The 27,618-nt window shown below is 39.9% G+C and overlaps 1 protein-coding gene across 1 annotated transcript in view; it reads right to left on the bottom strand.

Moving 5' to 3' along the window:
- The window catches only part of opn5 (opsin 5), a 56,085-nt gene that overhangs the window by 11,115 nt on the left and 17,352 nt on the right, over positions 1-27,618 (bottom strand). Inside the window, exons 2-5 of the mRNA XM_048597392.1 lie at positions 23,904-24,023; positions 19,616-19,786; positions 19,199-19,533; positions 6,206-6,453 (exon numbers count right to left, since the gene is read on the bottom strand). Coding sequence (XP_048453349.1) covers positions 6,206-6,453; positions 19,199-19,533; positions 19,616-19,786; positions 23,904-24,023 — 874 coding nt within the window. The remainder of the gene's footprint in view (positions 1-6,205; positions 6,454-19,198; positions 19,534-19,615; positions 19,787-23,903; positions 24,024-27,618) is intronic.

The raw sequence follows: 27,618 nt of genomic DNA, 5'->3' as shown, positions 1-27,618 counted from the left end.
GGAGTGACGGAGGGGCTGAGTCCCCAGACCGACGGTGTGGTTGAGGTATGAATCCCGGTGCAACGTGACTTACCTGCTTGCTGCTGACTGCTGGTGAGGAGCGGATTGGAGGCTGGAGTGATACAGGACAATTGCTGGACTCGGGCCTGGGGCCACATGCTGAGCTGCTGTTATCGGATTGTAATTTAAATCCTTTCTCATATGTTATATTTACCCCTGTAAGTAATGCTTATGCTTTCCTTTAATCCTCTTTGTATAACAGCATTCTGTTTTACCCTGCAAGATTTGTACCTACTTGTACCTAAGATGGCGCCATTAAAAAACAGCCATTGTAAAAACTTTTCACTGTACACCTATACTTCTGTACTGGAGTACAAGTAACAATAAAGGACACTCTATTCTAAAATCAAATCAGTAAGTTAGAGTGACCAGGGGAAATAGTTCCCAAAAATGACTGACTCAACCAGATGGCTATACAAAAAGCATGGGAAATCAGGAAATGCATGCAACAATCATCTATCTAACTTTCTTAGTGTGGCAGGAAAAATAGACAGGCGCAAAATGTGCCCCAACGATCCCGAGTGCCGTTTGCAAGATGTCAGGCCACTTCCAAACTGTGTGTTGCAGAAAGAAGCTTATACAGAATAAGTCTAAACCGAATTCCGCAGGAGATGGCAAGATCCGTGAAATAAAAGATATCAATGGTATAGAGCTGTGTTTTCTTGACAAGATCAAAGAACAAAGTTGAAAGTTGAAGCTCCTGCTATCCTAATGGAAGGAAAGAAGATGTTCTTGAGGTGATACACAGGCTAGCCGTCTTAGCTTTTTCCGAACTGCTGTAAGATTAGGGTTCTCTTTAGCAAAATATTAGACGGAACAGGAGGTAGGTGACTCAAGGTCACAGGACAAACTGAATGCAATCCTTCAGCGTACAGAGAAGAAACAGTGAAACCTTGTATCTGATCCTGAACCAGAGTCATTCTCTCTTTAGTAGCAAGCCTGCATACATCTGATTTGCACAGCAGAAGGACTGGAATGTAAACAACTTCAGACTTAGAACCTCAGAGCCAAAATGCACAGCTGTTCACAGAACCAGGAAAACTCAAGAAGGCATATCATATCAAAAAAGTCAGTGTGGCTGTTTATACCAAGAAAAAAAATTCATCCACTCTTGCCAAAGGTAAATTATAGATTGACTCTATGTTGAAGCAAGGGATTATTTCACCTGTGACAGAATCAACTGTTGCTTGGGGATGACTGCAGTGATAAAACACAAAGGATACATCAGAATTTGTATTAATCTTACAACTGAACAAAGCAGTTGGACGTTAAATTCAATATAATCTAAGGACAAGAGCTTAGCAAAATTGGGAAAGAGTTCAATTTTTATGAAGATAGATGCAAATAGTATTTTTCAGCAATACCCCTTGAGGAAGAGTCTAAGTTGCTCACAACAATTATTGCATCATTTTGGAAGGGTTTTGTTTCCCAACAGATTACCCTTTAGCAATATATCAGCACCAGAAATCTTCCAAAGGACACTCACAAGTATCCTCAAAAGACTGGATGGAGTTATTTGTCACGTGGATGATGTCCTTATCGATGGATCCCCTCGGACAGAGCATAACATTAGAGTGCAAGCTATGCAACAGCTTAATTCAAACATACCCTCAAATCAAATGAAATCAAGAAAATGCTGGAGTTGAGACTGCTATATGCTGCCATCAAATGTTGGAGATATGGAATTACACTAGTAGAGGTGTTAGAAAGCTGAATTGCCCAAATCTTTCAATTTAGGTCAGCAACCCTGTTTCAAACATAGTTCAGACAAAATATTGCCCATTTACCTTTAGACAAGTTTTCCAGCTGAATATCAGCGTTCCCAGTGGGAAGCAGCACAGACCTGCGCAGCAATCTCTGTCGGCAGCAGTGAAATGAACCATGCTGTAACTATGACACATTTTATGGCTGTAGCTGCTGGATTCCATAGTTTAATGGCTCAAAACCAATTTGACAGCTACTGAGAGAAAATAAGTGTGTGAGGTAAGTAAGGAGTTAAGGCAACAGGTGAGGTGGCAGGGGCCAGATGAATGAAGGCGTACAGCGGCATGTGGGTGAAGGGCAGGGTGGCAGCCAGGTGTGCGATGGGCTCCCAGGTGGGTAAAGGGATTGGGTAGCAGGTGGATGAGGTAAGATAGCAGTTGTGTTAGGATTGGTTGGAGGGTGGGTTTTGTCAAGTCCAGGGGATTCTGGGTAGAAGGAGGTGTGAGTGGGTGAGTGGGTGGTTGTATCCATTGTGTTCCGGGTCAGTGAGTGTTTTGGGGTTTCGACTGCCCATATGGAGTCAAATGTTAGGTTGAGGGCTCAGTCTGGGGAGGGATTTTGGGTGTCTACGGGTAGTTGGGGGGTATTCGGGATAGGGTCAGTGTTTCAGGTTTGGAGAAGATCAGTTTATAGTCAGCTACCAGTTAGAGAAGCATTTAGTTCCTCAAAATGTTCCTGGCTAACCATTAAGGTAAGTTATGTCAGGACCCTCTGATGTTTCCAAGTCTCTTTCCAACTTGGGGACATTTTCAGAGACTTCTAGGCACCAATAGCCAAAAGCTGAGGTAAGCTCTATTACACAGCTGCGACTAGGCAGTCTTTAAAGTAAATGGATCAAAATAGAATGGCAAAGTTTCAATAACATTGGATCAGCCCAAAACAGAAACTGCAGAAGAGAACTGAATCATTAGCAATGATTCAGATTTTAGCTGTGAAACTTGAAAAGGCCTGAAAACAGGTATCTGGATTAGTATCTGGAATTACCTTAAACCCATTGCTTCTGATACATAAAGCATGAAAACTTCATGACAGCATTCATCCTGCCACTACAGCCACTCTGTCAGTGCCTTCACCGTTTTTTTGTTAGCTAGCTAATCCAGTCTACTGTCACACTTGTTGGGATTGTATAGTCCAAGATGGGCCTTCTCCGTGAAATGCTACACAGGATCATCCTACAAAACAATCTGCAGTCTCCCTCAATGAAGTTCAGTAACCTTCACAAAGCTGTGTACTCCCTCTGCCAGGTTTTCTTTCTGCAAAGGTGACTGAAATGTATTCAGCTATCTCAAATATAGAACTGAATTCTATTTTGAATACAATCTAAAAAACTGGAAGATATAAAAGATATTGTCTGCACCAGCCTGGAAGGAGCTTAACACATAAATGCTCATGGCCACAGTTGGTCTTTATAGCACTGGCAATGTTGTACCTCCTCTGCTGTATAGCTCCAGTTGTTCTAACAGCAGTTGGCAGATTTCAGTGAGGGAATCCCTAGTGAAGCAGAGGCATCTAACCAATTGTTCTCCATTGAGGTTCAATTCGAAGACTTGATTACTGAACACTTTTGGTGGATATTATCTCCCGCTGAGAGCCCTCCTTCATCTCCTCCTCCCTCTTTCCTCTTCCACTAACTTGTCTTGCTGTGTAATACCTCTGTTCATTCTCTCTGCCCTGGCATAGTCAAGAGGGATACAAACATCTGCATCTATATCTTGGAGCAAGTGATTTGTGCAAGACCTGACAATACTAAATTAATGTCACTAAAATACATCATCTCAGAAATTAATCTCAACTATAAATTTATAATCAGCAATTAATGTTGAATTTCTATAATGGAACTTAACTACCTTTGTAATGGTTAAACTAATTCATTACTTATCCTTATCAACTAATGATTTTCATCTCAATATTAATGTTTAACTGCTACAAAAATTATTAAACAAATGTCTGTTCGTGATCTCATTGCCTGCTTTCTTTAATAATTGACAAACGAAGACGAATGCTTTGCTGAGTAGTTTGTGTAAATGCTCACAGGAGGTTGGCAGTCTAAATGCATCTGCAGTACTTTGTTTTTATCTAACATAAATTGAACCAGTTGGTGTGAAGCAATTAGACAATCTTGATGAATTGTCCTAGGTTGAGGACTGCTGAAGATACATAGTAGGCTTCTGATTGACTTCCCACCAACAAGGAGGAGAGTGCAACTGCAAAGTGCAAATTTCCAGTAGTGATGCAGGAGGAATACCAGAAGAATTACATTAGCATTTAAAAAGTACAAAAAGTAATCAGAATATAAAAGCAAAAAAAAATGCAAATGCTAGAAATACGAGGTAAGGAACAAAAATGCTGGAAACATTGTTCTGACAAAAGGTCATCTTGACCTGAAAATCTAACTCTTATTTTCCATAGATGCTGCCTGACCTGTCGAGTATATATTTTCAGCACTTTTTTGTTTTCACTTAGAAATATCAGATCAAAGAAATATCAGCCAATAAAGATCTGCAGAAACTAAGCCTACATGTAATCTAACCGCTACTAATTGGCCCTCCCTTCATTAGGAGACCTGATGGTCATCATTGACAATTCATGAAACCTATCAATCCATTTTTTATATGGTCATTCCAATAGTGATGATAACTGGGTCAAAAAAATTGAACTACTAACCTGGGTTACCCTTTTTACTTTACGTATATGTGTCAGACAGGGGAGAATGCTGGATCCAATGGATGTTGATGAAACAAATACAGGTTGATGTTACAATATATCTTACTGGTAGATTTTGTTGCATTTCTATCTTTACCAGGCACAATTTTAGCAAGAACACAAAAGACAAAACTGTCCAAATATGTAAAATGAAAATTACTACCCTGCCACACAAACTTAGAGTCAAATTAAAAGATTCTGAAGTATTACCCCATAATATAAGCGAATATCGAAACTGTAAAAATGATATCCTTACTTATAGAAGACAATAATAACCTACAACATAAAATAATGTTTTGTAGCAGCACTAATTTATTTTCAAAAGTCATTTGATATTATGGGTGCTATTCTGATTATTAAGTATTGAAAACCCATTATAGGACTCTCAGACATTTTTTCATTAATATTGCCAACGTGTTATTCTGTCTGCTAGTTAGTTGTTTCCGTGCTCCTTCTAAGGTGATGTTTGCATATCGATGGCAAAGTCTGAAATATATATCAATGGTTCAGATTTTATTGAAAATTAAAGGTGTCTGAATGTTAAATATTTATAAATGTGCAAATTGGCCACAAACTTACTGAGGAGGCATTAACTTGTGAATTGTGATTTGCTTCCAGTTGGTGACTATTTTCACTTCTTTGGGAGAACAGCCTTTAAAGCACAATGATGTTTGTGAAGTTGCTTTATTTCATCATTAATTGCCCACTAACCTCACCGCAAGAGGTAAGCCTAGTAATCAACAAAGTACAATTTTCATAAACAATAATTGTTAATGACTGTCAATCTGGCAAAGAAGGTGAACAATTGTAAGCATATAGTCCTGTTGCTTCAGGTTGTGATTTGCGTTACGAGATTATAGAAATGCCAAACTTTAAATTATCATTTCTTTTTGAAGACCACAAGATGGAGGAGCAGAAATATTCCCTTCAGGGGTCTGCTCTGACATTCAATGAGATCATGGCTGATCTGAAAATCCTCAACTCCACTTCCCTGCCCTTTCCCCATTTTCCTTGATTCCTTTACTGATTAGAAATTTGTCTATCTCCGTTTTGAACACACTTAATGGCCCAGCCATTTGTGGTTAAAAAACACTCCACAGATTCATACCCTCTGGAAGAAGAAATTCCTCCTCAACTCTGTCTGAAATGGGTGATCTCTTATTTTGAGATTACACTCTCTGGTGGTAGACTGTTCCACAAGGGGAAACAACCTTTCCAGATCTACCTTGTCAAGCTATTTAAGAACCTTGTCTGTTTCAATAAGATTGCCATTCATTCTTCTAAATTCCTTTGTGTACTGTCCCAACCAATTCAACTTTTTCTTATAAGACAGATACCTGCTGAACTTCTCTGGACTACTTCCAATGCCAGTACTTCTTAGATAAGGACTTATTTTCTGTCTCTCTTTCTCTAATCAAATTTTCTTGCCCCTCTTTATTCCCCTTTACCAGATTTGGCATCAAATTCACTCTTTCTAACTAATTGTGCTTTTCTATGCCTGCTCTATTTATTTCTTAAATCTCATTGGTTAAAGATGTGCAATATTTATGCTGTTGGTTTCCACGTCCTAAGATGTCCTATTAGCCTCGCTGCAATGTTTAAATCCTAAATATGCATGATCAAAAAGCAATATCTAGATCAATATCATCAAAGATTGCTCTCTCGATGAGATATTTACCGAGATTTCTGGCGCGATGGTTTTGAATGTGAAGATCTGAAACAGCTAGAAGTCTTCCTCAACCCGCATCGGCAGTCAATCAACTGATAAATGATAGGATTGTACATTGCTGCTGACTTTGCAAACATGGTTGGTACAAAAGAAACTTTAACTGGCACTGAGTCAGGAGTACCAAAGGCCGACCACACTGAAACAACAGCATATGGAATCCAAGCAATCAAGAATCCTGCGCATATTAACATCGTTACCTAGTGTGAAAAAAAGAGCATGCTCGTTAAGAGTGATAGTTGTCGACAATTGTAAACAAACATGACCTCAGTATCTACTGAGAATTAATATCAAAAATTCAAGCAAAAAATGCTGTAAGTACTCAGCAGGTTAGGCGGCAACAGTGTTGAACACAGACTGAACCAGGCTGACACAGAAATAGATCTGAACAGCAAGTTCCCAGCTAAATACCTAGCTCTGAATTCTACTGCCAAAAGATTTCTTTATAACATTTATATTGCACCATTTTTCATCGGAATTTAAAGCATTTTGACCACAGTGGGAAAATGCTGCTATGATTTTCCATCGATTAAGTCAGGAACTGTGGATTGGCAATGTTTTGCTAGAAACTCCATGTAAGTATTGCTCGAAACATGCAAGTGTTCGGGATGGTCTTTGTACATCATTAATTTGAGATAAGAGGGAATGGGGGAAATTGATCAGGACCTGCCTTTTCCAAAAAAGAAGAGGCTGCCTAACCAATGAAAGAGGAGATAGTGGAAAGACTAAATGGGTGTCCCTGTAAAAGTAAAGCATTGAGGGCTCAAATGGTTTCAGTGATGGCTGAAGAGCAGACATGATGATGTGGCAAGGCTAGTAGTTTGCCAATGTTAACATGCTTAGACCAAGGCTCAGGATGGTGGACACAGAACATGAAGGGTGTTGTAGTGAAGAAGCAATTGGATGATGCCCAGGGTGAGCTGCAACTGCAAGATACCCCTCTGATTTATATATCGGGAACTTGTGCTTTCCTCTTTCTTGGGGAAGGAGAGATTTAGAAGTGGTTTATAAATAAGTTTATAAATAACTACTGTGTGGAGCAGCATAGAATACAGAAGTAAGGAAATTATGGTGAAGCTAATATAAGGCACTGGCTTGTGCTCCATTAGGAATGTTGTGTCCACACATGGACACTTCAGTTAGGAAAAGATTTGAAGAGGTTGCAGAAAATTGTTGCAAGGAACATTCCACATTAGAGAGATTTCAGTTAGGACAGTTAATGTATGAAAATAAGGTTGTCGCCACTCAATGGTAAGATTCTGAAGTGGCCATTTAAGGGTCGAGGGTAGAATCACACAAAATAAAATTCTCAACGATGATACTCTAACGTTTCATTCTGTCTGCATTTTCCCAGTTTTCCTATCATTGCTCATATCACACCAGGGAGTAAAAAATTCAACTCTGGCAGTGGCCCCTTCCACTAAATTAAAATTCAGAAATTGGGCCTACTTCCTCATAGCTGGGAAATCCTGACCTGATTTATGGCTTTCAGGCCGTTAACTGGAAATGACTGAGGCTTCAATGTTCCCATCTGAGAAGTGGTTCCACTTCCGATGGCTACCAGTCAAACAGAAGACCAATAATTCTCCAGGAGCACTGGTAGAGGTGGCCACTGCTGGGACAGCAATGAGTACACCATGAGGATTGTTGCTGGAGATAAATTCAATGGTAAATGTGTGGGTGAGGTTGGAGTGTCACCAAGACCAGCCATGAATGCTCTGGGGAAGGTTGGTAGGAATTTAGAGAGCAGTGGGGAGAGTGGAGGGGAGTGGGACAATTGGCAGTGGCCAGAACTTTGGGAAGGGCCTTCCATTAGACTTTAGCTGCCTGACCAGAAGGGGGTTTTCCCACATGCGACCAAGCTGCCAGGATTCACCTGATGGCCTCAGTAGGTGGCATGGGTATCTTCAGCCACTGGTAAAATACCAACTGCCATGGGAGGAGCACCCCCCCCCCATAATGTGGCCATTAATCACTCCACGAGGTGGGAGTCAATGGGTGGTTGGGCGTGCAAAATTCTATAATCCAGGGCAAGACTAACAGTCACAAAGAGAACAATACAGTAATCAAGGAAACAGAACAAGGGTTTGTTAAAGGCTTTAATTAATCGTTTAATGAGGTAACTGAGGTTTCATCAGGATAATGACATTGATACCTGAACCTCTCAAATTTGTTTGATAAAATATTAGGCTTGCCAGCAAACAAACTCCATGGAATATAAGAGACAAAGGCAGGATATATGAAGTTGGTTGAGTGATTGAAAACAGAGTGTAGCAGAGAACATTTACTTTTTGTTCAAACATGTCATGACACACTTCTGAACCAGGTGGGGTGTGACCAATGCCTTCTGGCCCTGAGGTAGAGACATTACTTCTATGCCACAGGAGGCCTCCGAAGGAAGGCATACATTGGGGTTCCACAAGGATTGGTATTAGGTCCACTGATTTTCTTGCCGTATGTTAAGACATAACCTGGGTTGAACAGGGCACAATTTCAAAATTTGCAATGGTGACACAAGTTTGGAAGTGTGAGGAAAATAGTGATAGACTGCAAAAGGGCATAGACAAACTGGTTGAAGGTATTGATACATCGATGAGGTTTTATGCAGTGAAGTGTGAAATGATAAAATTTGTTAGTAAAAGCAAAGAAAAGCAACAAAATAAAGAATACAACTGGAAATGGGGTGTAAAAGACAAGAGACCTGGGCTTATATGTGCACAAATTATTGACATTGGCAGGGGAAGTTCAGCAAGTAGTTTCAAGACATATAGGTTCTTGGTTTTTATGTGTAGCAGTATAGAACGAAGAAGTAAGGAAATTCTGGTGAAGCTTTATAAGGCACTAGCTTGTGCTCCATTAGGAATGTTGTGTCCACATATGGACACTTCAGTTAGGGAAAGATTTGAAGAGGTTGCAGTTAATTGTTACAAGGACCATTCCACATTAGAGAGACTTCAGTTAGGAGATTTGATTGGAAAAGTGGGACTGTTCTTAGAAAATGCTGAAAGGACATTTAATAGAGGTGTTAAAAACCATGAGGAGTCTAGGAGAGTAAATGAAGAGAAAATGATCTCATTGGGTGATGGGTCAAGAAACAAAAGACAACAAAATCAGGTGAATGGCAAAATAATCAACATGTACCTGAGGAAATGCCTTTTTATTTGGGAAGTGATTTGGAACTGGCATGCACTGCCTAAGTGTGTATTAAAGGCAGATACAATCTTGCCTTTTAAAAGGAATTGAAACGTATGAAAATAGCTTGCTGGAAAATGAGGAAAAGGCAAGTGAATGGGATAGCTAATTTGCTCTTACAGAAGGCTGACACGGATATGATGGACCAAATGGCTTCCTCTGTGCTGCAACCATTCACCTGATACTTTATAACCAAGGATGGGAACCTGACACCTGGATTACATTTGGGTCCCAACCCCTTGCTGCATCAGTGTTAGTGACACTATGCAATGTGACTTTGATATGAAAGTGTCCTACATTGGGCAGATGTGTGTTTGATGCACAAGTAGTAGTGCTGGGCATTTTCTGGAGGCAGACGCTGATTCTCGAGGGCAAATTTCACAGGCAGGTAGCAGACGTGACTAAGTTTGTCATTGACTTAAGGAACAGAGCAGTCAGAAGAGCAGTGTTCTGGTCAAACAAGTCCCCAAATATTCCCACTGCTCAACCTTTCATTTCTTTGTCAAGAAGTTAAATGAAGAGCCACAATAAATAATGGCTCTCTGCTGTACTGCAGATGATAATGTGCCCCCAAATCATTCATTCTTTAAGTTATTTGCTGGCGTCAGAGTTGCTGACTCTTCCCACTGACATTTCCTTTGTAAATATTAGTATATTATGAAGATGTCGAGAGATTGACACTCCCTTCTAGGAGACCATTTTCAAAGCATGCACATATGTGAACATGCCCTTCTGGAAACTAAAAATATAGCCCACTAGTCTATCAAATCAATTTGTGCAGTATTTGTAACAGACATGTTAATATGAAATCTTTCTGACTGTTTTAACATCTACTTTGTGTTTTAATTGAAACAATGTGTCTAGAAAAAATAGATTTGTATGGATGAATGAGTATAATCCAAAATGATCTAACCTTACTAAAAGGTCAATCACCATCACGAGTATTTCACAAAACAAGAAGTTTCTTTCTTCTGATATTAATGAGAAATAAGGGTCTGAAATATCCCAAAACAGATTTTATATCATACAATGTCACCCCCTTTTCCAGATGTAAACAAAGAGTATCAATTTAATTGTCGTTAGTGCAGATGAAAATTAAATCTCTGCTGCTCCATTTCATTCTTAAATAACATTGACTATGTCAGAGAAATGGAAATAGCAGTAAACCAGAAAGGACTGTTGAAGCAACAATCACATTTTTTATAAAATCACGTAAAATCTATTCATTTATGGACAAGTGATTTAATCTTCTGAAGAAAAATATTAAAAGATCTAGAAGGACTTTGTTGTGCTGCGCATTACTAATCACATTGGGTGGCTCCCTGGCACTAATTTACTGAGCTGGAAGCCATAGGTGCATGGATTGGTTGGATCACGTGCTGTTTACATGCTGTGTGACTTTATGATTCTAAATGGAAGATTAGTAAAATGTCATTAAATTCCAGAATTTGAGGAAGCATTGGTCACAGTATTTGTAAGAATTGATCCTAGAATTTCATTATGCCAGAATTAAACTGACAAAATATCTATTGTAGTTCAAAACTCTTGAATTAATAAAGAGCATGCTGTTTTTCAGATTGTTATTTGATCAGAAAATGGTGTAGTTGATGTCAGTGTGCATCATAGAATCCCTACAGTATGGAAACAGGCCCTTTGGCCCAACAAGTCCACATTGACCCTCAGAGCATCCCACCCAGACCCATCCCCCTATAAACCCACCTAATCTACACATCCCTGAACACTATGGGCAACTTAGCTTGGCCAATCTACCTAACCTGCACATCTTTGGACTGGGGGAGGAAACCCACACAAGACACAGCAAGAATGTGCAAACTCCCTACAGACAGTTGCCCAAGGGTGGAATTGAACCAAGATCCTCAGTGCTGTGAGGCTGCAGTGCTAACCACTGAGCCACCATGCCACCCCTATGTAGCAGGGAAGTATTAAACCAAAATCAAGTGTTGTGGTATGGATTTAACTCATTGGCAACAAACTAAAGCCAAAACTGATATCAGCTGAATGATAATTTATGGTAGCAGAGGAATACATTATTTTAATGAGAGGCAATTTTCTCTACCAGCATACTGTTCTGACAGTGAATAGTGGTAAGATAAATTAGATATGGGGGAAGGCAGTGGCAAAGTTGTCATGCAACTAGCAATCCAGACCCCAAGCTAATGCTCTGGAGACATGGTTTTGAATCTCTCTATGGCAAGTTTGGGATTTAAATTTTATAAAGTCCAGAATTAAAAGCTAACCTAACGGTGACTATGTAACCATTGTCACTGCTAATAAAAAAAAATTGGTTCATTAACATTCTTTATGACAGCAAATCTGGCATCCTTACCTGGAGATAGTAAGCACTGCCGATGCTGGAGTCAGACAACACAGTTAACTTCAGAAAAATGGTCTGAAGAAGGGTCCTGACCTGAAGGTCAGCTTTCCTGCTCCTCTGATGCTGCCTGGCCTGCTGTGTTCCTCCAGCTCCACACTGTGTTCTGGCATCCTTACCTGGTCTGGTCTATATGCAACTCCAGACCCATAGCAATGCAACTGACTCGAAAACTACTTTCTGTGCATTTAGGGATGGGCCTTAAATGCTGGCCTAGACTGTGATCTCCATATCCCATGAATAAATCTTTTTAAATAAAAGTCCCATTTCTAGCACAAACTTTAATTCAGGTGACTGGATGCCAGGATCAATCATAAACATTGAATTTGATTATTCAGTGCTTAAGATTAGATGTTCTGTGGCTGTGTGTACACTGATTGGACCGGAAATGGGACTGCTAGGGTAACTAGTGCACCTTACCATTCTTTACATGTAACAAACCAAGATTTCCTGATGCAGGCCCTGCTGCTTAGTGTTACATGGGGAAATTTTCATCTTCATTATCAGGGGAGTATTCTTGTAGAGAAAGTCACATTCTACTAACAGAAAGTAACCTGTTGCAGTCCAATAATTACCATTCAAATTAATCAATTTTAGCCTTAGTTTCTTGTCAATGAGCTAAATCCATACCATGCAGCATGATTTGGATATAACAGGGTCAAAATGAATAGTAATATCATGCCACTTCCAGCTTAATTAACATGAAAATGGATGCACAGTAATGTAACAAGGTCAGCCAGGTGGACCTCATAGAATATGAGTTCCCTGATTGAGGCTGGTAACCTGGTCCAATCAGGGAGCACTGGCTGATGGATATGAACAAGAGTGTCAAACATCCTGTTCACTCTGACACCTGGCTCCAAGGCAGCTGGATCAGTCAAGGACTCTCCACGTGAAAATAAAGGGTGACTTGGTGATGGGATATCAGCCTCTGTGGAGTTATTTCAGTGGTGACAAAAGAAAAGCACACTCCTGAAGAAATTCGCTCGCAGCAGTCATGTTTGAGTTGGGGTAAGCATTTCTGAAATCATGCCATTATTTGGGAAGCTTGACTATTTCAATCCTGCCATCGAAAGCCTATTATGTGGAAAGAATGTGTTTTTTTTAAGGCAAATGACATTGGGGCAGATGAAAAGCAATGAGAAATTCTCCTGAAAGCTTTTAGACCCACAGTCTTTTTGGTTTTCAGGATCCAATCTTTCCCTGAAGCAACAAATACTAAAGCCTTTCAAGAGTTGATGGATTTAACTAAGGAATATAATGACCCCAAGCCTCCTCTAATTGTGAGACACTGTCAGTTTTACTCAGCAATTCAAGAACCAGGAGAATCCATATCAAGATTTTTAATGAGATTAAGACAACTGGCAGAGGCATCTGACTATGGTTTAACCCTTACGGAGATGCTGAAAGACCATTTGGTGTGTGGAATTAATGATGCAAACATGCAAAAACACCTTCTGAAGCCCAACTGGACTTCAAACAGGCACTACAACCAGCTTTATCATTGGAAAATGCAGCAAGTGGAACATATGAGTTGCAGGGTATTCTGATAGAAGTGGACACTCTTGCCAATCCGACTGAGCTTAGGGAACACCACTTGAGTGAAGGCAACTGCATGGCCTCACTCAGGACATATCCTGAGCACAGACTCTAGGTCAGCCCATAGCAAAGCCCCAGATCAAAGCCAAGCTACGGCCAAAGGTGTGAAACATTTTTTCAGGATCCGGGCCAGTAAGCCGTTGTAGTTGCTGTCGGTACACAGACTTGAGACTGCAAAAGAGTCACATATGGTCTTGAAGTGAGTAAGGGAACTCATAGTCCGGTACTCAGGAAAGTGCATACCTATGGATGGTTTGGGACAGTTAAATTTGCTTAGCAACATCCAAATCAGAAACAACAAATCAGAAATCAAAACATCTTATTAAATGGTCTCCTCATTCTAATGGAGGTTGATACCGGTGCAGCCATTTAAGTGATCGCAGGAAAAGTCTTTAACAAAATTCGCTCTGGTCTCCAAACCTTTTGCACAAGACCTCAGCTAGACTGAAAACCTATACAGGGAATCTTTAAGATTAAGGGTACAACTTCAGTTCTGGTCTCTTATGAGAAGCAGCTGGTTCAGTTACCAGTGACTGTAGTAAACGGCTTGGGCCCAAGCCTGATGGGATTGAATTTACTGAGAAAGATTCACCTAGATTGGCTCAACGGTTTTCGATTAGAAAACTGCTGCCTGAATGAAGTCCTAAGTAAATACCCAGAAGTTTTCAGGAAGGTCCAGGAACTATCAAAGGAACTAAGGCCATCTGGAATTTGACCAGGAAGCAATTTCACAATTTAGCAAGGCCTACCCACTGCCATTTGCTTTACAGGCAAAAGTAGAGGCAGAAATTAGAAGGTTGGAAAATGAAGGAATCATCAAACCAGTCCAGTTTGCATAATGGGCAGCACTGGTCATACTAATTGTGAAGCCTAACAGGTTGGTTCACTTTTGTGGGGATTTTAAACAAATGGTAAATCGCTTTTTGCAGTTGGATAAATACCCAATGCCTCACATAGAGGATTTATAGACAAAGCTGGACATGAGCCATGTTTACCTCCAGTTTTGATTAGATGAGGATTCCCAAAGCTATGCTACAATTAATACTCATAAGAGTTTGTACCAATATATCAGGCTGCCTTTTGGGGTATCATCAGCCTGGTCTATTTTCCAGCGGATGATGGAGAATATTTTACAAGGTCGACCCCAGATCACCATTTATCTGGATAATGTGCTAATAACCAGGAAGACCAATAAAGAACATTGAGAACTTGGAAATAGTACTTAAACATTTTCCGCAAAGCAGGGTATATCTTAGAAAGGAAATATGTGTGTTCCAGACACCTGAGGTGACCTAATTGGGTTACAGAGTTGACAAACCGGGTTACACGCATTGGAAGATAAAGGGAGGACGATCAAAGCTGTCCTGGCTCCCATGTGTGTACTGGAGGCATGCATACCTTTAATGGCAGTTAGATGTGGATTCCCAGAAGTACGTTACAATTAATACCCACAATAGTTTGTACCAGTACACAAGACTGCTGTTTGGGGTATTGCCAGCCTGTGTAAGTTTTCAGTGGACGATAAGAACACTTTACAAGGTCTACCCTGGCTGCCATTTATATCAATGATGTGCTAATAACAGGGAAGACCAATAAGGAACACTAAGAGAACTTCGACATGGTCCTTAGATGTTTCTTCCAGGTGGGTGTACACCTTAGAAGGGAAAAATGTGTGTTCCAAGCACCCCAAGTAACTTACTTGGGCTACAGATTCATCAAGACTGGGTTACACCGGTTGGAAGATAAAGTGACAGTGATCAAAGTTTCCCCGACTCCCTCATCCTTACCAGAGCTTAGGTCTTTCCTTGGTTTGCTGCATTATTATGGAAAGTTCATACCTAATGTGGCCTCTGTCCTGGCAACAATGCATCAACTTTTAAAAAAGGGTCAGCCTTAGAAACAGTTGCATAGCCAAGCCATTGCTTTCAGGGAAGTGGAGAAACAGCCATCATCCTCGAAGGTGTTGGCACAGTATGATCCCAAGCGACATCAGGTATTGACATGTGATACCTCCCTGTATGGTATTGGGGTAGTATTAGCTCATAGGTGGCCCAATGAAGAGGAACACCCAATAGTGACTTGGTGGCACAGTGATTAGCACTGCTGCCTCACAGCACTAGGGACCTGGGTGACTGTCTGTGTGGAGTTTGTGCATTCTCCCCATGTCTATGTGGTTTTCCACTGGGTGCTCCGGTTTCCTCCCGGAATCCAAAGATGTGCAAGTTAGGTGGATTGGCCGTGCTAAATTACCCATAGTGTTCAGGGATGTGTGTGTTAGGTGTGTTAGCCATGTGAAATACAGGTACTGTGTAGGGGATGGATTTGATTGCAATGCTGTGTGTGTGGGTTTGGGTTTGGGTTTAGGTGTGGATTCATTGGGCTGAATGACCTGTTTCCCAACAGTGGGGATTCTATCTATTAAAAGCATATGCATCCAGGGCTTTGACTAATGCAGAGCATAAATACGCCCAGATAGAGAAGGAAAATTTGGAGTTAGGAAGATCCACCAACACCTTTACAGATGTAAATTTGTAATAATAACAGACCACAAACTGCTGCTAGATCTACTTAAAGAGGACAATGCAGTGCCACCCATTGCTTCAGGCTGAATTCAGTGTCAAGCTCTAATTTTAAGTGCATATATTTACAGATAGCTAATGCAGATGAATAGAGCTGCCTCCTGCTGGCAGATACACCACTGGTGGTATTGCCACTGGAAGAGTCCGAATGATTTTAAATTTTCTGGACAGACTTCCAGTCACAATTGACAATACCAGACTTTGGACGCAGAAAGATCTGTTCCTGTCAAAACTGAAACAGCTGGTGGTGATCGGGGAAATCAAAACACCATCACAACCAGCACTGAAACCTATTTGGACCAGGAGAGACCAGATCACAGTACAGGATGGTATATTATTATGATGTGGAGGTTCTGGTGTTGGACTGGGGTGGACAAGGTCAGAAATCACACAACACCAGGTTATAGTGCAACAGGTTTATTTGAAAACACAAGCTTTCAGAGCGTAGTCCCTACATCTCTCACTTCACCTGACAAAGGGGCTATGCTCTGAAAGCTTGTGTTTTCAAATAAACCTGTTGAATGATAATCTGGTGCTGTGTGATTTCTATCCTTATTATTATGGGGAGCAAGTGTGGTTGTCCCTAGGAATGTTTGCTGCCAGGTACTGGCTGAAGTCGATCAGGGTCATCCAGGGGTTTCCAAAATGAGGATGTCGGTGAGACATTATGTCTGGTGGTCAGGACTGGATGTTGACATGGCTGTGTTGATGAGTCAGTGCCCAGAGTGCCAACAAGGACAGGAGCTCCCCCACATTTGTGGGAATGGCCAAGTAAACCCTGGATTTGGTTACAGGTCAACTATGCAGGTCCTTTCATGGGCTCAATGTTCTTAGTCATTGAGGACCCCCATTCAAAGTGGTTGGACATGCATAGAGTTCATTCGTTGAATATGAAGGAAGGTCAAGTACAGGTGGAAATTATACAGTGAATGGCAGAACCCTTAGGAGTACTGACATGCAGAGGGATCTGGGTGTGTAGGCCCACAGATCACTGAAGGCAGCAATGCAGGTAGATAAGGTAGTGAAAAAAGGCCTATGGCATGCTTGCCTTCACTGGAAGGGGCATTCATTTTAAGGATAGGCAAGTTATGCTGCAGCCTTACAGAACTTTAGTTAGGCCACACTTAGAATGTTGTGTACAGTTCTGGTCACCACACTACAGAAGGATATGGATGCTTCGGACAGGATACAGAAAAGGTTTACCAGGATATTGCCCGGTATGGGGGATTTTAGGTATGAAGAACGGTTGGATAGACTGGGTTTATTTTCACTGGAATGCAGGAGGTTCAGAGGCAACCTGATAGAGGTTTATAAGATTGTGAATGGGATGGATAGAGTGAAACGTTTGAGGCTTTTTCCCAGGGTGGAGGGTCAATTACTGGGGGACACAGGTTCAAGGTGCAAGAGGGGAAGTTTAAAAGAGACGTTCGAGGCAAGTTTTTCACACAAAGGGTGGTGAGTGCCTGGAACACACTGCCAGAGGAGGTAGTGGAAGCAGACACAAATGAATGCCCCTTCCAGTAGCATTCAAGAAGCACCTGGTCGAATACATGAATAGGAAGGGAATAGAGGGATAAGGATCCTGTAAGTGAAGACAGGTTTAGTATGGAAGGGAAAACTGCATCAACGCAGGCTTGGAGGGCCGAAGGGCCTGTTCCTGTGCTGTATTGCTCTTTGTTCTTTGTAAACATGGGGACAATGGTAGAAAAAGTGCACGCATATTTTGCAATCAACGGTTTCCCAAAAGTATTGGTCATAGATAACGAGCCATCGTTTACCAGCAGGAATTTGACCAATTCCTTAAGTCAAATGGTATTTGACATATAAGGACAGCTCCATACCATCCATAATCCAAACAGCTGTCCAAGCTTTGAAGGCAGTCTTAAAGAAACAGCCTACAGCTTCACTAGATACTAAACTGTTCTGGTTCCTATTTGATTACAGGACCACCTCTTAAGGAACTACAGAGATAGCTCCAGCACAGTTACAAATGGGGAGAAGACTCTCCACCAGGTTAAATCTGATCTTCCTGGACCTGGGGTTGGAGGGTGAAAATGGCACCAGGGACATCAATGCCAGACACAAGATTCCTCTAAGTGAGAAAGATAGAGTTTGGTGTTGGAACCACAGGAATGGCGCTGCATTGGTAACAGGCATGGTTGATGCAAGGTCAGGTCTAGTGACATATAAAGTTTGGGTAGGTATGATGGTTCTGAACAAGCACATGGGCCATATGAAAGCCGCAAACTTGCACCCAAGCCATCAGGTGTTGAGGATACCACATAATCTGAGATGGAAATGCCAAATATCGCTGCGTTGACACCTTCACCACCTGAAGAAGAGAATGGATTTCTTCAGGGACGCTCCAGATGTAAGAGGTGAGCTACTGTGTGTTCCATTCCATCCACATCAGTGGCAGAGATGGAGCAACCTAATCCAGTGCTAAAACGCCTCAGGAGGAGATACAGAAAAAAAAGAATTGGTTTATGCCTTCAGACTCAGAGGAGGAGGGATGCAGTGATTGTAATGAGATCGGCAAGGTGGACCTCATAGAATGTGAGTTCCCTGATTGGCTGTTAATCTGGTCCAATCAGGGAATCCTGGCTGACAGATATAAACAGGCGTGTCAGACATCCTGTTCGCTCTGAGGGCTGGCTCTGAGGGAGCTGGATCAGTGTCAAGGTCACTCCACGTGTAAATAAAGGATGACTTGGTGACAGGATAATGGCCTCTGTCGAGTTATTTCAATCTCACAAAAGATACCATTAGAAAATCTCTGTCCATTATTCAAAGAATAATAATTTGAATGATGCAAGATTTTCATTCGGAGTTCTGCTAGTTCCTTGCAAGACTCCAGCAATTGAGGGGGAAAGCATTCCAACCAATTTTTAGAATTCCCAAATATTTCCACACAATGCGATATTGGACATAATGCCAGTAGACCTAGCTGTTGGCTGGTTTATTGATATGATTAATGGATGAGAAAATATATCATAAAACATATTCTCCAGCAATTGCACCACAGTAACACTAGGTGCCATTGTTGTTCGTACCCTCTGAAGCAGGCTCCTCAAATAGATGGAAACCCCGCCAGGAACCACACAATGCATTTCCAACAAATGTTTTTTTTTGTGTGTTTCTCTTAAACATTGGTGCTAGATAAATAAACAAATTACAGTTTACCTTTGTAAGTTTCATTTCCAGTAAATGGTTACTTTGAATCCTTGAATCGAATTGCGCAACTTCTTTGGCAGATGATTTTACTTTGGCTATGATTTTTACGTAGGAGAATACTATTACAGCCGTTGGAAGCACAAGGCAAAAGAAAAGAATGCTCAGAATGAAGACCTGTCCACCCACAGAGACTTGTGCAAGCCACCAGTTCAGAGTGCATGACGTACCAAAAGGCTCAGGAGCATAGTCTCCCCAGCCAACTAGGGGAATAGTGGCCCAGAATGCAGCATAAATCCAGGCAAAACCCAAACATACGAAGGCATGCCACCTTTGAAACCAAATACCTGAAAAAGTATTAATATAGTTGTTATAAATTTGGATTGAATGACTGCATTCACACAAATTTAAACTTAATGTTTTACTTACCATATCGTAAATGGCAAATTTTCAGATACCTGTCCAGACTTACAATTGTTATTGTAATTAGACTACCACATCCAAAGAAAAACCCTGACCATCCATGCCAGCGACAGCCAATCCAACCAAAGATCCATCGATGAGCAAAACAAGAACTGATCAGGAAAGGTTTACCTCCAACTGAAAAATATACATGTATCATTCATATAGACTGAATAAGAATAGGATACATATCACTTATTATTTTAGGGAAACAAGTACATTAAAAGCTTTGCAATTCTGAAATACGGCTTTCAAAGTCTTGAAAAAATAGCCCTTTAAAAAACCATTAGTGAAAAGATTTAAAATGAATAATTGTTTCATTAATTTTATTGCCAATTGGCAGTCAGTCCCATATGCTGCTATAGACAACCAAGACCAGCATTGGCCATTTTCTTTGCTGGTACAAGTAAAAATTAATTGCAGAGCCCCTCAAAATTATCCAAATGAGATTTTCACAGAAAATGTTGCTTGGAGCAGTGGCAAAGATATCAGACAGACACAAAACCCGATCAACAAGTTTATGTCAACTTTCCATCTATGTAGAGAATTCTGGTTCTGGTGCCAGCCAACTTAGGAGGGAGCTAGGCAAATTTTTCTTTTGGTGAAAGTGCTTCAATACTACAATTGGTTAAACCCCAGATTTACATCTATAGTGTAATTAATGCATGATATTAGAACATTCTTTGATTCAGTCTAGAAAATACTGGACTAAACATAAATTAGTTATTGTATGTAATTTAATGTTTAAACAGATATACACTAATCTCTCAGAACAGTCTCTGCATTTATAATGTTTTGAAACGAGGTAACACCTTTCATTCCACACCAATGCGCAACATGAAATGCTATTTGTCTGCCATACTGTCAATGAATAAACTTAAACCCAAGACTAAGAATTAACATTAGACCATTAAAAATAACTAGAAGAGCTATTAAAATGAACTTCAAGTCAATCTATATATTTGGCTGAATTCCCATTTCATCTACTTGGCAGCAGATGCCAGCACAAATGTGATTTATGCATATTATCGGTGAAATTTACCAGAAATCTGCATTGAGAAAAATACTGTAAGAAATTCATTATAAAACATTTTATACGAATAAATAAATATCCACTAGATGGCAGAAACTTAAATTAAAAGGAGCACTGTTGTTATTCCGAGAGTATTCAAGAAAACTCAGTTTCTGGACAGATTTATCCTTGCAGCCTTGATACTTGCTTTTGCTATCAGTGATGGGTGCGGAATGGGAGTTACATTTCAATTCTCTGAAAGTGAGTTGAAATTATTTACTTCTTGAATTAACAAATATAATAATACAATATAATGAAAACATTCTTCAGCCTGATATTCATGATATACTGTAGAAATGCACCCGAGAGCTCATCAGAATTATTTAAATGACTCCAAACCATCAAGCTCAGTTTAGATGTGGGACACAATTTTGCATAACGGCATGATCTGCCCCATTACGTTTCTACTGTTTTTACTGTTCACACAATATCGAAGTTCCCATATCTGTTGCAGTACAAGACTTTTCAAAGTAGCTTTCACTAGTTTTGAATAAAAAATTAGAAACTTAAGCATCAAATATAGCTCAATGCAGGGGGTATAAAATATAAAAGTAGGATTTTTTTACTATGGTTATACAGGCTATTGGTTAGCTGACACCTGAAAACTGTATTTAGTTTTAGGCTCCTTACTTAAGAAAGGATAAAAATGCATTAGATGCAGTTTGGATCAGATTCGGTTTCTCGATTGATATCTGTAATTGAAGGTTAATTTTATGAGGAAAGGCTGGATAGGCTGGGCTTGGAGTTTCAAAGACAAAGAGGTTATCATATTGAAATGTCTAAGATCCTTGGAGGACTGATACAATGTTTCCCTTTGTGGGAGAGAGTTGAGCAAGAAGTCATGGTTTAAAAATAGGCATTCCCATCTGTCTCCCATTTAATGCAGAGATGAGGAGAATTTTTTTTTCTGTGTGTCATGAGTTTTTGGAACTCTCTTCACCAAAATTATGAAAATTTTAAGGCTGAGGTTGATAATATTTTGATTGACAATGGAGTCAAAGGTTATCAGGAGACAACCTGTAGAGTGGCATGGTGGCACAGCTGTTAGTACTGCTGCCTCACAGCACCAGAGACCCAAGTTCAGTTCCACCCTCAGGCAACTATCTGTATGGAGTTTGCACATTCTCCTTGTGTTTGCGTGGGTTTCCTCTGGGTGCTCCAGTTTCCTCCCACAGTCCAAAGATGTACAGATTGGGTGGATTAGCCATGGGATATCCAGGGTTACAGGGACAGGGTAGAGGCATAGGTCTGGGTGGGATGCTCTTTGGAGGGTCATTGTGGACTTGATGGGCCAAATATCCTGCTTCCACACTGTGGCGATTCTAGGAGATGGAGAGGAAAGTGTGGATGAGGTCACAGTCAAACTAACTATGATCTTATTGATGAGAGCAGCAGGTTCAAGGGGCTAAATGACTTACCCCTGCTCGGAATTCATTTTTACGTATATTACATTATAAATTTCTCTATGACTGGTCATAAAAATCTAATTGTATGAAATGTATTACATGACTTTCATCAGTAGATAGCAGTACTAAACCACATAATACACATCACTTGTACTGTTGCTATGAGCCCCTTAAAATTGCTGCAATGATTGAATTTCTGCCTCCAGTCTCTGCATCCAGACCTGATCCAGGGCAAGTTCAGGGTAAAATATTGACAGGATCATGAAACTACAAACTGACTCTGTAATTGTCAGACAGAGTACATTTTAACAATTACCAAACTGGCTAGTACAAAGGTGAAGAATGGAATATCAGGGCAACTCTGTTGTAGAACCTTAGGACGTTGCGGTTTATGTTGAATACTAAAGGTGATCATAAATGTGGACCTTTTGTTAGAATAATCCACATTGATCCCACTGTCGCGAAATATCCTCATAATGTTGCATCTTTCTTCAAATACTCATGCAATTCACTTTTAAAAAGAAACAATGCTATCTGCCTTAACCCTTCACTCTGTTAAAATATGATCTAAGAAGGTCTGCTTAAACGTATCTCCCCTAACCTCCTTGCACACTCTCACTTGTCATTTTAAATTAATGACCTGTTGTCCTTGACTGCCTAATCAGCTAATCTTTCCCTACTCACTTTATCAAAATACTTTGCTTGCCAGTCTTATCCGTTATCATTGTCTTGACAGTCGTTGAGGTCAAACTTTGCAGAAATTGGATAAACAGTTGTTTATTCCATTATTCAGGGTTTCATGGGTCTTCCACTAAAGTTACAATAGGACAGTGGGAACTACCACATCACTCTGAAGTCTTTTAATAATTTTCCTCAAATCCCCTGCCCACAAAAGTCAACTTAATACAATTTAATCAGAGATAGTAGGAACTGCAGATGCTGGAGAATCCGAGACAACAAGGTGCAGGGCTGGATGAACACAGCAGGCCAAGCAGCATCATAGGAGCAGAGAGGCTGACGTTTCGGGCCTAGACCCATCCAGCCCTGCACCTTTTTGTCTCTTAATACAATTTAAGTTCATTGACCGCACACACTTCAACAAGATTCCACCTATAGTGTCTTCACTCCAAATTAATTAATGTTGCATGCCATGCTTAATTAATCAGTTCTTTATATATTTCCTGCCATACAAGCAACTAAATTTCATGGACTATTTTTGCCATGTTAACAGCGAGATGGGCAAGAACATGAAGAGAAAAAGGAAAAAGCCCTGAAACACAAAATAAATCATGAAAAAGCACAAAAAATTGGAGTCTGAGAGATAGCTAGACAGGAAAAAAAAGATAGTCAGGTTTCTTCGGATATTAAGGAAGGAAAACTGTTTGCTGCTCCTCATTAGTGTGTTCATATAACTTTGGCCCTTTGGCCTACTGATAACTCAATCCCAAAATTCAGTGACTAAGCGTTTAAACATTCAAGCTTACCATTCATGCTTATAAAAAAGGGAACTACACTACTGTGGTGGCGAACTTCAAAGCAGCACTCATTAAGGAAAACAGAAGTGATCAAAGATTGTCCAAACTTGGAGTATAATCCACATATTTCAAGATAATTAATCGCTCTGAGATCAGTTAACTTGCTTTATTTGTTCTAACAGTATGTAATGAGTCAAGCATCAGATTGTGTCCTATTCCCCAGTCTCATTGGCCTGACCACCTTCACTTCCACAATTTATGATTTGTGACCCTAACAGAACATAATTCAGAAATAAACTTACCTGCCATCCCAAAATCACAAATTGCCAGGTTAATTGTCATCAGTTCCGCAGGTTTCAGTTTTTCCTTCCGTTTGATTGGCAAATAAATCACATATCCATTTCCAAATATTGATATGAATCCTTAATAAAGAACAGACAGTAGGTTTATAATTTTCCCATTGAGAATAATATCATTTCTGTACATTTATCCAATACAGCTAGAGATAAAAGTTTCTGTTCTGTGTTTTTCATGGACAAGATAGAGTGTAAAGTTGTTACTCAATAGGAAGATACACCGGAAAGGAGGTGATAAAGTTCTGTTTAATAATATAACCTGAGATGCAGCCCAACTCCCTAAGGGTGAAACAGAAGATTTTTGACATAGGTGAAATCTAAAGAAATGTGTCTGTTAAAGGTAGGTGATAGCAAAGCAGTAGAATTATAACACAAATGCTCCAAATACATTTATTGGATCATGAAATTGTTCTCAGAATAAAGAGAAAATAGAATATATAAATTTATTCTTATGACCAATATAAATGGCATGAATATAGTTGGTCAGTGAAAAACATTTGGACCAGCCATTTAAATACTATAAACACAAAAGCAGATCATCTGTTCTCGCCTGTCTCATCCATTGCTACTCACCAACAAGTAACAATCAGAAGTGTAATAGATTCCTAGACAACAAGGTGCAGGGCTGGATGAACACAGCAGGCCAAGCAGCATCATAGGAGCAGAGAGGCTGACGTTTCGGGCCTAGATTTTTCCAGCAATTTGTTTGTATTTCTGATTTCTAGCATCTGCAGTTCTTTCGTTTCTGTCCCCCACCCCAGCTGTATTTTACTTGTGGTACTATAATTTCATAGTTACGTCTACATATTAATTTTAAATTCACTAAAGAATTTATAAAAGCAATTGCTGCTAACCAAGACAGTAATAAGAGCGGGCGACATTTCAGTCAGCCAGTAATTGCATAGCTAGCTCACTGTCAATGGATTTGCTGCCTTTCCTCAGATGGACTTTTGAATGACAGTGAAATACTTTCTGCAATATTATAAATGCAGTAGATAAAATTCCTGAGCTACCATCCATTTTAATACCATAATCTCATTGTGCTGTATTAAGTATGACTGGCAATTGGAGTTCACTCTAAATGAATTCGATTCACCCTCTTGGATGAAAGCCAACAAACAATCAGCTGTCTGCATTACACTACATAGTGTACAATACAGTAGCTCCTAGCCCAGATTATTTAAAACATGCCACTCGAACACTTTGATTCTAAAATCTCAGTGTTGATTAAACCTCAATCACATGGAAAGCAGTGCAGTATTTAAAAAAAGGTTGCACTTTATAAGTTCAAACCATTATGTCATATCCCACATACTATTCAGCAGATCTCAAGGATTACCATAGCCCCAGGTTTTAAGATTAATCTTATTACATTCCATGAAGGCAGATAATAACTAAAGGTACTCTAAACATATATCTTATGTTGGAGGATAAGCCTAGAGAGTGGCAAGACAGTTAAACCCATGAAATATAACTAGGATTACAGCTTGATGAATGGTTTATGTTTGTCAGTGTATGGTGGAGATGCTTGATGGCGAGAGATGGAAAAGGAACTCATGGCAAAGATTGTTGTTCTTGTTTTATACTTGAGCGTCAAATTCAAATCGGATTATTGAGGCTAAATCACTGTGCAGCAGAGAGACATGAGGCACCACTGATTAGTATAATCATACCAATCATTTTGGTTTAACTGAAGTCTTTTTCCTCACTGATGAAACAATAGAATTTAGCTATTAAATAATATATTTAAAGAAATAATTTGATTGAGTTATAGCACATTACTAAGTGTGCTATAAGATGGGCCATCTGTAGTGATCATTACTTTAGATTGGGAATTGAAACTGTTTAGCCTGAGAATAGGCACAGAAATTGTAGTGCACAATTAACCTGCAGATGTTTTCTAATCAAACATTCAGTGATGTTATCACACACTTATGGAGAAGGTAGGATTTGAATGCAGGCCTCCTGGTTCAGAGGGACATTATCACAGCACCACAAGAGCCCCATAATTAACCTGTGTTCATTCATTCTGGAGCAGATTGCACACCAACCTTGTGCTACTTGTTCATTTAAATAACCTTTGCAAACCATCACTAATCATGCTGTTGAAGGGGGTAAAATTATAAGTACCTGCCACAAATTAAAGCTAACATTGGTTGTGCACAATGCAGCTGACCATTATAATCTTGAAACACACTCCTCCAAATACAAAGCTCTTTCAGAGCAGTTCAGGCAATTGTCCCAATTTTGTGCTCTATTACATTTTGTGTAGCAGCACCACAATCAGTGTAAGCATCCTGTGCATACGTGTGTAAGCTATAAATCAGTCATCTAAAACATCAACGGATCATCTATTGGTCACCATATTGTTGACCATTGACAAAACTGACAGAATGAAGGCAAGGTAATTGCCACCACAACGGACAACATTCACTTGAGTTGCCACTTATAATCGCATACTTGCCAGACTTGCAAGAGTGGAATATCTTTTGTGTAAATTAGGCAATAACAAAATGGAGATGAACTACCACAGCTTTCCTTACCCAGCAGCAAAACAGTCTCCAACACCCCCATGCATTGCTGATAGTATTCGAGAGGAAAGGAAGGTGGACAATTGGGAAAAAAACAATGAAAACTTTCCTATTAAACCAAACAGAGAAATTTCTTTCAGTCTGTAGGCAGTCTTAAGGTAAAATATTTTTCCATAAAGCAGAACAAGGCTACACTAAATATTATCTTGGGATCTTGCTTCCAGCAGGCTATTTTACCTAATGCAACAATGCTTTTGTTACCTTCCATAATGTAAGAAATTGGACATGTATATTATAGTATTGAAAAATCCAATACATATTTATTACAACTAATTATTGTATACAAACATCCCAACTGCATCAGCACACTAAGATAAATTAGAACAACATGACTCAAACTAAGCTGGAGTCTGAGATCCCTATACCTTTAGGCCACATGCTTATGATGCAGAAATGATATCATGAGTATGCCTGTTAAAGACATATTGTTTCTCATAAAGCTATGACTGACATACCAACTGTGAGATGTAACACAACATACTGCATTGGTTTCATATTCACTTTTCCATTATTGACAGTGCACTGAAATCTGCCTGGAATGGCGCCTGATCCAGCACAGCACTGAGAAAGGCTAGGTCTGCATCCTCTGGAGTTTAGAAGAGTCAGAGGTGCCTTAATTGAAACATATAAGATCCTGAGGGGAATTGACCAGGTGGATGTTGAAAGGATGTTTCCTCTTGCAGGGGAACATAGAACTAGGGATCCGAATTTGAAAATAAGAGGTCACCCAGTTAAGACAGAGATGAGGAAAAAGCAGTGGATGCAGAATCTTAAAATATTTTTAAGGCAGAGGTAGATAAATTCATCATTACCAAGTTGATGAAAGATTTTCAGGTATATGCAGGAATGTCGAGGTGACATTAGGGGAGTGTTAGCCTCGTGGTATTATTACTGGACTGTTAATCAAGAGACCCAGGTAATGTTCTGGAGATTTGGGTTTGAATCCAGCTGTGGCAGATGGTGGAATTTGAATTCAACATAAATATGGAATTAAGAGTCTAATGATGACCATTAATTCATTCCTGATTAAAAACCGAAAGAACTGCAGATGCTGTAAATCAGGAACAAAA

The sequence above is a fragment of the Rhincodon typus genome, chromosome 5 (assembly GCF_021869965.1).
Source record: "Rhincodon typus isolate 14 chromosome 5, sRhiTyp1.1, whole genome shotgun sequence".
Taxonomy (NCBI): Eukaryota; Metazoa; Chordata; class Chondrichthyes; order Orectolobiformes; family Rhincodontidae; genus Rhincodon; species Rhincodon typus.
Note: the sequence above shows the minus strand (reverse complement) of the source record. Positions and strands in the feature narration are given on the sequence as shown.